Here is a 16472-nt window from a genome sequence, read left to right as displayed (position 1 = left end):
TAAAGACTTACTGTCTGAAGTGTTTTGAGTATGAAACTTAAATAACACTCATAGGTTCAAATGACTCACACCAGGTTTTACCACTTCTATGTCAGTTGGCTAAGTCGGTTCCTAAATAATGCGTTTCAAGTATGACTTGACTACAAGCAAACATTCTGTATTATTAATTCAGAATAAATTACTTCTGCAGTCAGCTCTGCCATAAAGCTCATTCACCAAGATGGCCACAGAAAGTGAGTCATGAAAGAGACAAAAATAAATTTAATTGGGGAGAATATTAACATGAAGCTATTACTTAATAATTATCTTCAAGACATAAAGATGGAAATGAATAGCTGAGAATATCCAATCTTGGTATGTAAGGAGACCAAAATATCCAGTTTAAACATGTGAAGTGGGAAAATAGTTCCAAACATTTGTCCTAAGACAACAATAAAGTCACAGCAATGATAATTTTGATGACCACAGTATGGAAAAGTGATCTTGACATTAATGATTTTCAAAGACTTAAAGCAAAAATCTTAGCATTTTTGAAAGACTGCAAATATCTAAGGTATTTGTTGGCTACTCTGCAACTAGGAGCACATCTCTTGCTGAACCACCACTATATTCATGAACTTAGCACTATTTATCAGCTATCTCAAGTTAGATACTCATAGTAACATTCTGATACTCTTAAGTTCATAATAAATGCTTTCCCTTTATGCTGTTTTTTTCTCTATATGACTGCTATTCTATTCACTGAAAATTCTCTTTTTCAGAACGATTCAACAGACAAGTCTTCTGTCCTCTCCAGGGAAAACTTCTACTCACTATATTTAGCTCCTTAAATATGCTGGTAAAATGACTGATAAAACATGTCCTTATGTGTGCCCCCACTCCCCTGTCCTTGTGCTAAACTGGGCCCTAAATGTCTTCTTGGAGAAAGTTAAACCCAAACATTTATCTAAAAATTGACTGACATAACGTCTGACTTACTAGAAGGATAGTTGGCTCAGAATCATGATCTGCCTGGCAGCGTCCTACCTTTCTAAGCACTTGCCACTTTGCAATTGGAATAAGAGGTGTGTATTTCAACTCCACACAGCAGCAGAATAGTATAGTGTCAGCAGAGGAAAAAAGGGCTCTATGCTTTCCTTAGGTTTGGGGGGGGGTGGGTGGTGGTTTTTTTTGTTTGTTTGTTTGTTTTTAACTTTTAAATTTCACATTATTCTTAAACCTTTATCTAGTCTCTTACTTGTGGCCCCTCAATCAATGAGATTATAATTGGTAAAAGTAGTACTACATTCCTCAGCTCACTTTTCCAGAAATCCAAAAGCTGAGTCCCGAGTGTAACTGGTGCATGCTGCTATTGACAACATTTGCACGAGCAAATCAGCATACCATTACAGAAAAAGAAATAACCAAGAATTAAACTGCCCTGAATCAAACGCGAGCTGTGTCTCCTTAATATCAGACGCTCACTAACTTCCAGATACATAACTCAGTATACATAAGCACACTAGTGGAACTGAAAGCAGCTAGAGCTGGTTTGGTGGGGAGTGGGGGGAGAGATTGTTTTGCTTTGTTTTGGTATTTTACAGATACTCCATATTCCCTGAGGTCTCAGTGAAGTGCAGATCAAGACATATATCTAAGATCGAAATATAGAGAAGATGGTGCCATTAAGACAGAGCAGGAAATGAGATAGATAACAGAAGTAGAATTGGCAAAGGTTTTGGGGCAGCTAAGGGGGTTATAAACCCTCTAGGGAAAAGGAGAATAGCAACAAGAGTTCCACAGATGATACAGAGAAGGTGGGACAGGTTAAGTGAAAGCAGGACAGGCAGAACATAAAAAACAAAATAAAAAAATGGCTGCAATTTATCTTATTTTCTGAAAATGAAGACTCAACAGAAAACATGAAAAATATTTTCTACTTCTAGGGATAGGGATAAGAAACATAACACCAAAGTAGCATAAAACCCACACAGTAACTGAAAAATATTTTTGCTTGTTGACAGTTCATCTTGACAAAAAAACAGGGAAAAAAAATCAAATATTCAAGAGCACCTCATTAATAATTTGCACCTTCAGGACCAGGCTTGGAGTGATGCAGAGAAAAATAATGTTTGCACCAGAACAGTGATGGATAAACATTCATTACCTCTGGTGCCACACGTTATCTGCACACTCTCCATGGATGCAATTTCAATCAACTTCAGAGAAACAGCAGTTAGAGGATGAGGACTATTCAGCCAACTTTATAGTCTGGGGGTTATCAAGTTCACTCATTTCACAAAGATTATTTAAGTAAAGATTATATTTAATTAGATCTCTTCAGACAGTGTTCCCTAAAAAGAGAAACTGTTCACAAAAGTGATTGTGACTGAGGTCGCTTAAAACCTTGTGCTGAATTTACTGGTCAACAGCTTCTCTGTCAAGTGGACTCCTCAGTCTCAGAAAACCCTTAACACTGGTTGCTGTTTCCTGACCCAGTGATTTCAGAAGTGCACAAACTGCAGGGAACATGCTCTACTTGACACTTTGGAAACCCTAGGCAGAGCAGACGGCAAACAAGCACACCAATAGCAGGACAAGCATTCAGCTCCACAACCCTTCAAAGATTCTGAAACAGCATCCTAACCGAACTTTATGGAAATCAAGATAAACAGCAACACCTTTGCATCATCTCAGAAGCATAAACATACTAAACAATTAAAAAAAAAACAAGGATAAGAGGAAATAATATTCTAGCCATGACATTTATTTAAACTTGGAGGATACAGTAGAAAAGCAGAACTTAGATCATCTAGTCTATACCCTTTAAGTCAAAGACATAGTCCTCAGAGAAAGTTTCAGACATTACAGGGATGTTATTCACCCTAACACTGAGCCAGAAAACCATGGAGATACTGGCTAGAGCTACTACATCCATCTCCAAAATTTAGTAGAGCCTAAAACAAAAGCTTTTTTGTTAAGATATGCTTAAGACTTTGGGGGCAAACATTACTTTGGTGGGGAGAATTATCTGCTAAAAGCTTGAAGTTGTGGGTTAGGAAAATAAATGAACAAACAAGACCTCTCAAACCACACAAACATTTAAAAAAAGAATTGAAGGATTTCCTAAGAAAATGAAAAGCAAACCAGCAAAAGACTATTCAGTGGTACTAGTGAAAACAAAACTAGAAACAACAAAGAAAATAATCAAGATTGCTAATGCAGTGAGACCAGAGTTTAAAGACAACCTTAAGTCTCCAAAACTCAGCAAATATTCTGACCATTATGAAAACATGCAGTTTATTATAATCATGGAATAAAAAAAAACAAAACAGATGATAGAAAGAGGGTATGGAAATGTAGCCAGGTGGTAATGTGCTCAAAGTTATGGGGGGAAAAAAAAGGCAAGGAATCCGCAAAAGAACAAAGGCATGTAAAAAAACCTGTGAATCTGACAGCACTCAAAATTGGGAATAAACTAAAAATTTAACAATCAGAACAACATGGTTCTGTTACAGTCCTTATAAAATTGGTGGGAACGAGGGAGAGAGTTCTTTTAAGAAAGCTTAGGAGATTGAGAAAAAAAAGGCATTACATGCTTTACAAGCAGAGTCAACTAGACCAATTCAGTCCAAAACCCTGTATTTCTACAGGTCTTCCTACTGCTACAGAAATATTCTGAAAAAGAAGAAAAAAAGCCAGTAAGAAAACAAAGCCTCTTGAGAAAGCAGTTAGAACAGTGCAGTGGTGCCAGAAAATGAAGAGACAGCTTGTACCAGAAACTGTTCCTAAATACATAGTGCTGTACTGGAAAGGCAGACAACCACAGACATAAGGTTTTTATATCAAAAAGTAGCCTAATCTAGGACACATCTCAAAAGATTCAATAAAGAAAAACCAACAATGCCTTGCCATACTTGTGTCTGATTTGCAGTTTGCATTGCCACTAAGAATTCAATAGATAATTCTGGTTTCTGCAATTCACCGTTGCTTGACACAAAACTGAGAAACAGAGAAGTAACTTTAGCACATCAACAATATAATTTTGTTCCAAGTTTAGTGGTGGTAAATAGAAGGAGAGTTAATGTGGGGCATATGAAAACCCTGTGTTGTTAACAGTTATGGTATTGAGTATTTGTGGGTGATGTAGTATTCTGCCACCAACATACTCCATTTACAGATGAACATTTTTAGGCAAGAATGGCCTCACCTCATTATCACATCTCACTGCCTTCATTATAACTACTTAAAGTGGTCTCAGCTGATGCCTTATAAAACTCTCTTTTCCAGCTCCTTAAATTCTTCCGGAGAAATATGAGATCAGTCTTTGGAAGAACACATCCTCTTGTCCAAGAAGACTAGCACAAAGCTGATGATCCCACTGACCTTAAACAAGGACATCTAATGAAGTCATGCATCAGCTGTCAGCCTACATCACTCTATCCTTTATCCTTTTTCCTCCAAAGTGGCAACAGCCACAGTCTACCTCCTCCCTGCACCTCCCTTTTCCCACCTCACTCCAGTTTCCTCTTTCCCTACTTCCCTGAAGTAGCCATACAACTCTACCTGGTCTCCATATCCACCTCACTGTCAAAAGCACAGCAGAACTGTGCTGAAAAAAGGGGTGGTAGATAAAAAGTTTTGCATGCAGAGAAAGAGTGCAGTTCTGCTTGGGAAGCAGGGAAAGAGGCTGTGTGCTTCTCTATACACAGAAAGCAGAGTATAAAAGAAAGAGGGAACTAAGAAAAGCTGCTTCCTGCTCCTCTAGCTGACCTAGCTTCTGCTAAAGGTTCTCCTTCCCCAGAAACAGAACTTTTGACCAAGAGCCTTTAAAACCTATTCCTACCATCAGGACTGAACTGGGAAAAGATATGTTTTTTCTTGAAACAATTATTTCATGTCACCATCACCAACAGTCAGCTAGACACTGAACCATCATAGTTCTGTGAATATCAGCATGTCCTCCTATATTCAGTTTCTTTGGCTGCAAAAATCAACCCAAGCTTGGTATTCCACAGAGCTGTATTTATTGCCATAACCCTTACTGTAGAAAAGTACTTACCTGTGGGAAGTCCTTTTCCCCTCAGCCTCTCTCGAATAGCCTGGCTCCTGTCTGGCTGCAATTTTTTATCCCCATTACACGAAAGCTGATCCACCTCCAAAAAAAAAAAAAAACCAACAAACAATGGTAACACAAATATTGAAAGATCCCAACAATAAGTGTCCATTATGCAAGTGTACAATATAAGTCAGTGCCAAACAGCTGAGCTCAATTTTTTTTATAAAAAACACATTCATCAGTGAAAAGACCCCCTAGAATTATCTAAATTTAAATAATCCATGCATTATTTTTCACTACACATTTGGCCTACCTTTTTCCACTATGTGTAAATTCAATTGGTAATTTAAATACATCCCAACCCTATAGCAAACTGAAGAGACAGCAACACTCAAAAGCCATGTTCCACAGTAGCAACATGACTGGAGCTTGGGATTGGTAAAATGAGCTTTCTGTGTGACAGAAAGAACTCTCTTATAATTGGTAGTTTTAGGCTGATACCTCACACAATTTATTACACATGTAAAATCTTCATGCATTTGTCAGCAGCCTATTCTTTAGACACTCAGGCACATCCCTTTTGTGTGTGAGGCTTAACTATTCCCAGACGTTTAACTTTTTATTTTCTTAATCACTAGTTCCCTAAAAAAAAGAAAAATAAAATAAAAAATAAAAAATTCCACACGTACAATCATTCAAAGAAGAGCTTATTTGGTACAACAAAGAATCTTTAGTGAGATCTTTTGATATGTGGGGAATTGGCTCAACTTGGACAGTGGCTTAGCTGGGAGATGGGAAGGAGAAATCAAGCAACCTTCTATCCATTATAGTTAGAATGCAACTCAATTAACATTAAGCAGATGGAATCGGTCTTGTGATATATTGCCCTTTTCAAAGCGTATTAACATGGAAAGTGAAAACATTCAAACAGGGCCTCTCAGCTGTGCTTTACAGACCACCAACTGATCAGTTACAGAGCTAAGATCTCTCTAGACTTTGATAAGGCCACACAGGACTGGAGGCAAGCTGATCTTACAATAGCAAGCTATGCTCTGGTTCTAAAAACTCGATTGTATAAGTTTTTCTTATTAAGAATTCCAGCACACATACAGAGCACTACACATTAAAAACAGCAGGGATGGCTAGCTAAGGTGTATGAAAACACAGCAGCACAGCTATGTTGTTGTTATTCTGTCAGCTCTTGGTTCTATTTGGCTGTTTTGTTCTTGACTTTTTGTAAAGCCAATGCAGCAACACATTATGAATTAGGTTTAAAAGGTGACTGGTAGAGGAAACCTATAAGGTTAGCAAAACTTCAGCACTGGATAATTGCCAGTAGTCCTGCTCCTTCATTATCAACATGGTATAGGAGGCAGGAATGCAGTTGCTGGATTCAGTATGTACATTTGGGACCACTATTGCTGTCTTTGGCAGGTTGGTCTAGATTACTCTGTCACACTAACATCACACTCCCACTGAAAGCTTGCTGACGAGAACAAGATGAAGAAAAGCAAAATATTTGCTAAGAAGAAAGGGCCTTTAGGATCTTGGAGACTGATGCCTCACTCTCCATAGTGGCCTTTTCTATAGCTTGTGGCCAGATTTAAAGTTTGGATCTTATTTTAATAGCTTCACCAATTAGGGCCTTGTAGGCCTTTATTTCATTGAATGACAAACTTGCTTTTCTTGGCAACTACACAGCATTTCAGATATTACAGAGAGAAGCACTGGACTGACAGACACAACCTCACAGACTAGATAATGCTTTGTGGAGCTCAGGCTCAGCATTATTTCTGGAGGCCTGTCATAATCAGCTGCTGCCAAATATTAAGACAAATGCAGGGACCTCTCACCTCATGCAAATGTTTCCAAACCAGATTTATGAACAACTATCTAACAATTAGATCATAACAATATTTTTTTTTACAAGGAAGCATTAGCAAGTCAAACATTTTTCTTGCAATTACAGTGCTGTCTCCCTAGACACCAATTTTTATGTTGGCATATCCCCTATGGGATAAAAAAAAAGGAGTTTCAATGATATAAAGCCAAAAATATTTCAGGACCACCATGGAATATCATTCCAGCAGTAATAAACAGCTCATCATTTCTTCTGATTATAAACAGAACAGAAAGAAAGCAAGTATTGGTCACAGAACAATCTAACAATATCAACAATTGATGGCCTTCCTTTCTACTCAGAGCCTTGAAATTATTTAACTATTCTGAAGTTATGTTGTAATGTTTTAGGTGAAGGGAGAGGTTGCCTGTCAGGAATAGTAACTTTGCAACATGAGTTCATGTAGTTCCTTTTACTTCTGAAAACAGTTTAATGCATTTGTCATCGTTAGACAATAACATCCTCCACAATTATCATATCCATAAGCTTAGCAGAACTGCAAGAGAACTGGCACACTGCCTAAAATGTACCTCTTCCGGTTAATAAACAACTCTCCAAACGTCAAGCATAGCTTTAGAAAAATAAAATTCACAGCAATCATTTCTGAAGCATTTGAAGTAGCAACAATTCTAAGGCTTGCCCCAGAGTTCATCATGGTTTTTGTTCTCCCATTTTTCCCTACTTCACTTTCAATGAAGACAAACAGTTCACAAAATTACCTTCCTCAGAAACAGAAGTCATGAACACATATTCCAGGAGGAACTGTCAAGTGCACAAACTGTTACAGGGGGAGAAAAGGAATTCTCTCCTTTCAACACTCACCCTTATCAAAATTGCAACATCATAAAACAAGAGGAAGAATGACTGCAGCGTGACTCTGAATTAGCAGCTTTGCCTTCTTCCTGCTCATCTCTATTATTCTTCAAATGCTGACAGAGACTTACCCCAGACAGGCTTCCCAGAACCAGTCTGACCAACTGTTTCACATATGAAAAAGAAGGGGCACAGTTACTGTTCCTTATGTGGGCACTACAAGCATCCAGAACAGTCCGTACAGATACACGGGCATAAATGACATCTTCACACATGCCGAGAAGTATGCTGTTGAGATGATCTCCAAGTTTGATAGGCTAGTGACAAACAAACACAGGAGAGATAGGAGAACCAGTTTTATCAGTGACTCGTGGTATACACAGAGACAAAAGACATTCAGCACAGTAAAATAACTATTTATGAGACTTACTGCCTATGTTATCTGAATACCACTTTGAAAATCACCATCTAGGTAGTGAAAAAATAGCAGTTGTAGATCAGGATAGGCATTCATCGTGTAGATTAGATTCCTACTCTACAACAAACTGGCTAAAACCAGCTGCCTGATCTGTAAGTTCAGGTCACTAATGCTTCCCTTTCTCAAGGACTTAATGACTGGCAGAAAGGTTCAGAGGAAATTTTCTCTGCTGTTTTTGAGCATTCTGCAATTTTTAACTGTCTCTGCTCATTTTCTACAGTTCCTCACCTCACCAATATTTTGCAGCAGCTGTGTTAGCATTTTCAAAGTGCAGTGACATCATCAAACAGTACCAACCAAAAAAATAAGGAATAAACCAGCAAAGCCACTAGTTAAGGAAGCAAAGCTTCAATGACACCCATACAGTTAAGAACCAGCTAGAATTAATTCTCCTCTACCCATTCAGCTAATCCAGCACACTGTACGTGGAATATCCCTCCTCAGGGTATGCAATAATGAGCAATAACACTTGTTCCCAGATGCCGCAGGCACTTGGGACTTGAACTTTCTGATCCGCAACTCTCCCAAAGTGGGTGGTTACCCACAAACTACAAGCATTGTTGTGCTTTTTGCATCACAGAGCACTTCAAACCATTACAATCTGCCTGTATTCCCTGTATTAGTACTCTTAAGCTGCACCATTAAAAAAAAAATAGAGTTCTGGATGACCCTTGTTCAATTAACACAGGCTTTTCCTATCTCTGCTTAGCACTTTCAACTAGTCATAAAAATCAGTCTTGTTTTCAACCACACTACCAGCAGAGACACAGCTCATTAGCCAACACAGGCAGGCAAATATGGAAACCCCCCCCTTAAAGACAGGAAAACCTGAATGTGCAATTTAACAGTTAAAAGTAATGCCATACGCAGACTGTCCTTTTGCCCCACTAACGCCACTGTTCAGAGGCAGCACATGAGACATCCCAAAGGTAAATTCAAGACTTCTACTCCCCTTTTCTTTCCTGGCATACTTCAACTCACTGTCTTTGGAAAAATATTGTTATATCAAAAGGTAGAGTACTCCTTCCCACTGCATTACTGTGAAATTATTACTACAACCTGACACATAAGGAAGAAACAAAGAAAAGGGTGACTAAAATTCATGCCAACTTTCTGTTCAAAACCTACCTTTACCTACTTTCAATCACTCACTATTGCTGAATAGTGCTCCTTTCATTTCCTACAAGATGGGAGAGCAAAAAAAGGGCATAGCTGTCTAAGAAAATATTAGAGCTCTTGGGACAGGCACTGTAGGCATTGCAAGTAAGTACCCTTAAAACAGTCATCGCTTCAATTGTTCTGACTTCTGCATTTGGGCAACTACTTCCAAATCAGTATAACTGAGAACCCAATTAGGACTAGGAACTGAACATTTACATTGCCAAAGAGCCTTTCAAAAGTTTCTTCCTTACCCTTACACGTAACACCAACTAGTGGGACTGAAATATGAAACAGAAACAGCTCCTTGAGCTGCACAATGCTCCGCCAAATCCCCAACTGCAAGTCCATCATGAAACACTTTTCTGGATGCATTTCATCTTATGTTCACTCTTCTGCATATTGACTTCAGAATGTTTATTTGGGGGCAGGGAAGGAGCACCCAGGAAGATGATGAATCACATCATCTTCAGTCAGTTTTGTAAAGACAGCCTAGGAGTTCTGCTGGGTGTGTGAAATAACCCCATTGAGCAATAACACTCAGTTCTAAGCAGTCTGCAACTGTGTTAGATACATTGCTATAGATAGATAGCATTGACTGATAAGTCAATAGCAAGAGTCTACTCCCTCTTCCAAACAATTCATACCCTTTCTTGGCCATTGTGCAACATAAGCATCTGTATGTGCCAAGTCCAGGCTCACAGAAACAGCAGCATAGAGAACAAGTTGGTTTATTAGTAAAGTAACAATGTTATTTAAATATTTGTTTTTATATAAGCCTAAACCAAAACAAAACAAGTATTTTTCTACTTTGCCAGCAGCTCCAACTGTTGTCTTTTACCCTGTGACACTACAGGATAAACTAGCCCAGATATATCTTCATGGAAACTAACAGAAAAGTAGTATCGGCACCTTCCTCCTGCAAGATACCACCATCCTCACAGACTCAACAGAATAAAGTTCCAAGTACAGGAAAGAAACCTTCCTCTACAGTGTCTCATTATGACACCCTACATGTTAACTCAAATGCATGTTCAATCAAAGTATCAAGTTTGAAGTTACAATACTAAACAAAATGAAAGCTAAACTTACCTGACTTTGAGGAACTTCATGGTCAGCTCCCCAGAAAAGTGCCATACCGAGAGAATAAATATGGACCTGTCATGAGGCACAAGACATCAACTCACTGAACAGGACTGGAAATGCAAAGTAGAGCTTTAAAACAGAATAACTAACAGCATCACTTTGTCTACATTTAGTCCTGGTATTAAAGCTCACTTGTCTTTCAAATTATTTTTCTCCTTCGCCTACTGCTACGAAATAAACGTACTGCATCTAACCAGTGCCTCTGTCTTCTCTGTTCAGTTTTAAGCTTTCATCTCACTTTGAAGCTACAAGCACATGTAATCCCTTTTATCAGCCTGCTGTGGGGTACACACTCTATTGCTTTGTCCAAGGGTCCTTAAATTTTAACCTAAATGGAAGGCAGACCTTAGCAGGAATCAAACAGCAGGCTACTACTGTAAAAAGATCCCTAGGACTGGGATCAAAGGAAAAAAAGAATGAGCATAAAATCATCAACATATAAAACAGTCACCACATAAAGTGTCACATCAACATATAAAAGCATCAACATATGAAGTGTCACTATTATTGACACTTTAAGTACATTAATCATTACATGTATAATTAATGATTAATATCAGCATTAATGACATTAATATATCTTTAACATAATCAGCAAATCAGGACAGGGAATAAAACCTTTAAATACTTCAGAATTGAGAGCACAAACACATACTGCCCTTGTAGGTGACTGTGAAAACCAAACAGGTAAGCAAGTGCAGAAAAAAAAGCAGTTTTTCTGTATGGTGTAAGTAACATACACTAGTGATGATTCTTTCTACCAAGTTATTAGTAATATTTGTACTACTTAAATTTGTGCAAGTTAAAGCAACAAGCTCATTAGGTAATTGTGCAGGTGACGAACAGCAATTACAGGGGCAGCAATAAATTAAAAGCAATTTACCTAAGTCAGCCTCTTTGCTAACTAAAAGCAAACATCTAACTTAAGTCCTAGAAATATGTATCAACAATGTCCAGACACCGGTACTTCATATAGAGATTTTAAAAAAATTAAGTGTAAATTGAGTATACAAATGTAATGGATGGTCTCAACAGAACTTACAAAATTAGAAAAATAATTTTCTCCTTCTCATACTATAATACATAGAGTTGTTAAAAATCATACATCTAGGCATAGCTTAAGGTCCTAGAAGAGAATTCATCTTTGTACTGAGAAGTCTCTTAGCCTACCCAAGACAACAAAATATATTCGCAAAGACTCAGAAAAAGGATGATGCATAAATATTTTCCATTTTAGACCACTCCGTTTGAAAGACATTATATCATTACTCCACCGTGCCAGGAATTAACCCCAAAACACAAGTAGAAATATGAAAATATGTCATATTGTAAAACAGAAAAAAAGTTTCCTTTTTATGTATTTGGAAGAGCAGCACAGCTTTGTAACAGGGTAAGGAAGTGATTACTAAATGCACTTAGAAGCAACATGTATTAAAGCTGCACTAGTAAATTCAACGTGCTGTATTCATATAAAATTGGAATTCAACATACTTAGAGAAGAACTCCAGTCCTAAATTTCTGCCACTTAGATCTTGTTAGATGGTCTCTATCTAGCACAGCATATGAGTCAGCACAGGACAGAAAGGTTCCCATCAGTGTAAGGCAGTGATATACCAGATACTGCTGACACAGTTACCAGTACAGTCCCATCAACTCACAAACACTGAAACACAGCTGTATGCTAGACACAGATATGTAGCCAGCACTGTGTACCTAACGAGGGCTCACCCATCTTTCAACCTCCTCTCCTAGAAAGAAATCACTGGCCAAAGTAGGGTCTCTCTACTCCATACAAAGAATAGAACAGGACAGAAGTCATAGATACTGTAACTCAAGGGTTATCAGTTATTACCATCACTCCATTCAACCAGAAACATTATCTTTTAAATACTGAGAAAATTGTTCCATATCTGGTTGTGAAAAGAATCCAGCACAAAAATGAAAAAAAAAAAAACCAAACCCCCCCGTGCCCCCCCCAAAACCCCCCAACTTCTCCTGTCCCCCAGAAATGCAAAAAAAAGCAATTAAAAAGTCTGTTATCAAAATTATTAATTCTAATCAGAGAACTGGTCATGGTCCTAAGTTTGTTAGTATTCAAGAAGAATTTGAACAACGCTCTTAAATGTATTTTATTTTTTTTGTTTCTCTCTGTGGTGTTTGGACTCTATGATTCTCATGGGCCCCTTTCAACTCAGGATGTTCTATCATTCTATGATTCTAAGCTTCAATATAATGGAAGATGTTTTCAACAACCAAGAAGTGCATCATCCTCAACAAAAATATTACCATACAACCCTGCATATCAGACCTCTAAATTAAAACATGCTACCTGTAAACAGCTTTCAAAATAAAAGCATCTCTTCAAAAATTCTAGCTTATTTTTCTATTTTGATACTTTCAACATTTTCCACAGAATATCAAACATCAAATTAATTTCCAAAATGAATCACAGAATGAATGAGATTGGAAAAGACTTTTAAGATCAAATCCAACCTTTACCCCAGGACTGCCAAACCCACCACTTAATGTCACTGAAGGCCTTGTCTACATAGCTGAAGAATGCTTCCAGGGATGGCGATTCCATCACTGCCCTGGGAAGCCTGTACCAATACCTGACTACCCATTCAGTTAAGAAATTTTTCCTAAGATCCAACCTAAACCTCCCCTAGCACAGCCCAAGGCTGTTTCCTCTTGTCCTGCCTCATCTTTCACTATAATTTTGTGTATGGTTTGCTTACCCTATTTCCAATAAGCCTGCAGCTACCTCAGACTATTTTGTATTCAAATTGACTGTGTGTCTAGGAATCAAAAGGATATTCATTGACTATTTTTTTTTCTATTACTTGAATACACTGTTACTTTGTGTTAGCAAGTAAACTCATAACTTCAAAAAACAAATGGCAACCCTGTCAGTGTGTTACAAAGCGTTAAGAAACAAGATGTTTTTCTGCCTTCAGCAGCTTTCAGACACAGTCTGATTTCAGAATAACAAAAAAGAAAACAGAGAAAAATTCCAGTAAATTACTTCAGTGAACTACAGCAAGTTGTGATAGGAAAAGGTTAAAAATTACCACAGTCAGCATGTGTGAAGCAAGATACAAGAAAGAAGCCAACATATCAAGACAAATAACCAGTGTATCATCCAACACACAGTTTAATACAAATGTAAAGGGAAACAGTCAAAAACCCCTGATGCATACATAAGCTGCTTACGAGCCCTACTAACTTTAACTAAGCAAGCCCTAATATGACAGAAGTTTTGGTACAAAGCTATGTTCCAGGTAGCTCTCTACTTCCACACAAGAAGTAAGCAAATAAACCCAAAAAGACTGATATGTTTGAGGCATTTTGCACAGATGTATTACACAACGTAGTTCCCAACCAGGGGATTATAGACCAGTGTTACAGATGCTTTGGTCTTTTTCCTGATGCATTATTAGAGATTATTTTTACATGTACTGGTATATAGCATGGCCATCATGAAAAGAGTTCAATTCTTAATGATACATTGATAAGAATACAACTGAAGGGTCTCATATGAGCAAATGCAGATGAGTAATTCTCAGATCCTATCTTGAGATTATCTTCACTGCACCCAGACATGACTACCACACTGGGAGAACAGCTGTGTGATTTTCCACAAGGCTTTAAACCAAGAACAAGAATGGTAGTAACAAGTTTTCTTCAAATGTATTTGTACTATCCCAGGCTATCAGAACAGTTAATTTCCTCCACCAGTGCGTGCAGAACACACACAGAAAATCAAGTGGAGTTCAAACATAATACAGGTTAATTCATCTCAAGCCCAAAGCCTGAAGCTTCAGCCTAATGCTAAAGCTGAATACCACAAGCTAAAGGGGTTTATTTAGTTTATACATGACTGTATGAGTAATTTGCTTATGTAAAGCTAAAGCTTGTCTATTTCCACATCCAATTGTTTCCCAAAGAAAACAGAGACACAGTTGCTGCAGTCTAGAGTCTCAATTTTGTCATCAGTTCCCAGCAAGAAAGGTTATACTGTTATCAAGAAATAAAGTCATACAGCCACAATCAGCAAGGATCGATCAGTGCTGCCTATGTGCAAAATGCCAGTTATTGGTCACCGCCTATTGATATGCTCTGTGCTGGAGTTTACAGGCCACTGTGGCCCCTCTGAGTATTTCCTGCCTAAACATTAAAATAAAGAAATACCAGAGCACAGCTTTTAATAGTAACAGCTTTGTTTATTTCAAAAAGAAAAAAGTAACATACTGAATTAATACTGGCACAGAAGAATGCAATCAGCTCTAACGAAGGTCACAACAATGTCAGTTTAAAACTGTTTTCTGGCATTTTAAAGGCCTGTTTTGTATATTAACTTCAGAGTTGGCACTAGTTTAAGTTAAGACATTACTGTCTTCAACAGTGTTGTCTCTTGAAAGAGGATAAACAATTCCAACAGTATGACTACAGAGTTTGGCAGCTGCATCCTACATAACTGATCCAGAATTTGCATTGATGTCAACGTTATTTTTATTTCTCTATTAAAACTTTCAACCAAGCTTGCTAATTGCTTATAGCTTTGTCATAGATAAAATTATATGCATATTTTATTATATGATTAACTTTGACCATATTGCAGGGCAAAAAGGATGTCTGAAGGGCTTGCATGTAAGTGAGGTAACAGTGATTTTTGGTAGTTATTTGGTGATACAGTCCTAAAGAAAACTGTCTATATACAAGGTTTAGAAGAAAAAAAGCTACAAACAAAAAATTCAACACAAACCTCCCCCATGTTTCAACAGGCCTTGTGCACACAACAGCAATCAATGCCAATTCCAGTCTCCTCTGGTGTAAGAGTATGTTGCTGTTCTTCCCAACTGCCAAATGTCATAATTGTTCCCAGATTACAACAGTGGCTGTGGCTAGCTTCCTTCCCTAAGGATTATTGATCCAGAGAAGCCAAAGAGATGGAAAGAGGGCTCAGTTTCTTTCTTACTCCCACACATTAAATATCTTTGACAAGGCCAAGGGAATGTTTTTTCTGGGTAAAGCATTACCGTTTGCAACAAATTATTGTTAGGAAAACATTTGAGAAGCTAGTTATTTTGACTGGGCATATCAATGACCTGGAGAAGATCACACATACAAACTTTACCTGCCTCAACATCTAACCTTGGGGAAGAGTTAAACAAGGAAGGTGGAAAGGAACTATTTTGCACACAACTGAGGAATACTTAGGTTAATTAAAACAAACCTTTCCTTCCAAGATCAGTGTAGGAACACCCATTTTTTTAAGCCCTGGATTGTGCTTGAGAAATTCCCTTGCTTATCTCTCAGATGCAGTTTGTGAAAAACATTTTAAAAAATTGAAATAAATGGTGTTGCTGTTATTTTTAGAAAAAGAAGGCAAAGTGTTGCTTACTAACTGATGGTTGGTTATTCTGTGCAGCTGTTGCCCAACTATGGCTGTCAGTAGCACGTGTGACAGGGACCTACACACAGGCACTTCTTCTTAAGTGCATATAATTATAATCACTATCCCACTTCTGTAGAAAGAGCAGGAGGATCCCTGTTCCTCTCACAAAGAAATCTGTAATTACACATACAAATCAAGAAAAACAGAGAGCCAAAAAGGACAGTTTAAAGCTACCCTGTGAAGGAATCAACAGCAATAGACAACTACTGCCTGCCAAGGAAGAGGTACTCTACCTTTTCAACATCTGACAATGATGATAGAGAATGGTTCTGCAGAACCTCTGGTGCTGTAAATGCTCGCAGGTCTTGTTGGGAGACATTTTCATCTGTAAATGATACACTGCCAGATGGGAGCAACAGGAGAGACCATGGAGAAATGATGAATCCCAGAGCAGTAGGATCAGCTGTATATGAAAAAAACAAATTAAATTAAAGCAACATTCTTTGATGTTCTTGCTTGATGTTATTTTATTTGCTCAAAG

General features: G+C 37.9%; 1 protein-coding gene across 2 annotated transcripts in view; it reads right to left on the bottom strand.

Annotated features, from left to right (window-relative positions):
* PTPN13 (protein tyrosine phosphatase non-receptor type 13) overlaps nt 1–16472 on the bottom strand; it is a 120867-nt gene that overhangs the window by 67882 nt on the left and 36513 nt on the right. The window contains exons 3-6 of one of the 2 annotated variants that reach the window (XM_034064566.1): nt 16225–16394; nt 10480–10545; nt 7883–8068; nt 5042–5135 (exon numbers count right to left, since the gene is read on the bottom strand). In XM_034064566.1, coding sequence (XP_033920457.1) covers nt 5042–5135; nt 7883–8068; nt 10480–10545; nt 16225–16394 — 516 coding nt within the window. Of the gene's footprint in view, nt 1–5041; nt 5136–7882; nt 8069–10479; nt 10546–16224; nt 16395–16472 lie in introns of those variants that run through there. The other variant, XM_034064565.1, reaches the window with a different exon arrangement.

This window comes from Melopsittacus undulatus, chromosome 7 (genome assembly GCF_012275295.1).
Source record: "Melopsittacus undulatus isolate bMelUnd1 chromosome 7, bMelUnd1.mat.Z, whole genome shotgun sequence".
Taxonomy (NCBI): Eukaryota; Metazoa; Chordata; class Aves; order Psittaciformes; family Psittaculidae; genus Melopsittacus; species Melopsittacus undulatus.
The sequence above is the reverse complement of the archived record's forward strand: the minus strand, read 5'-3'. Positions and strand labels throughout refer to the sequence as shown.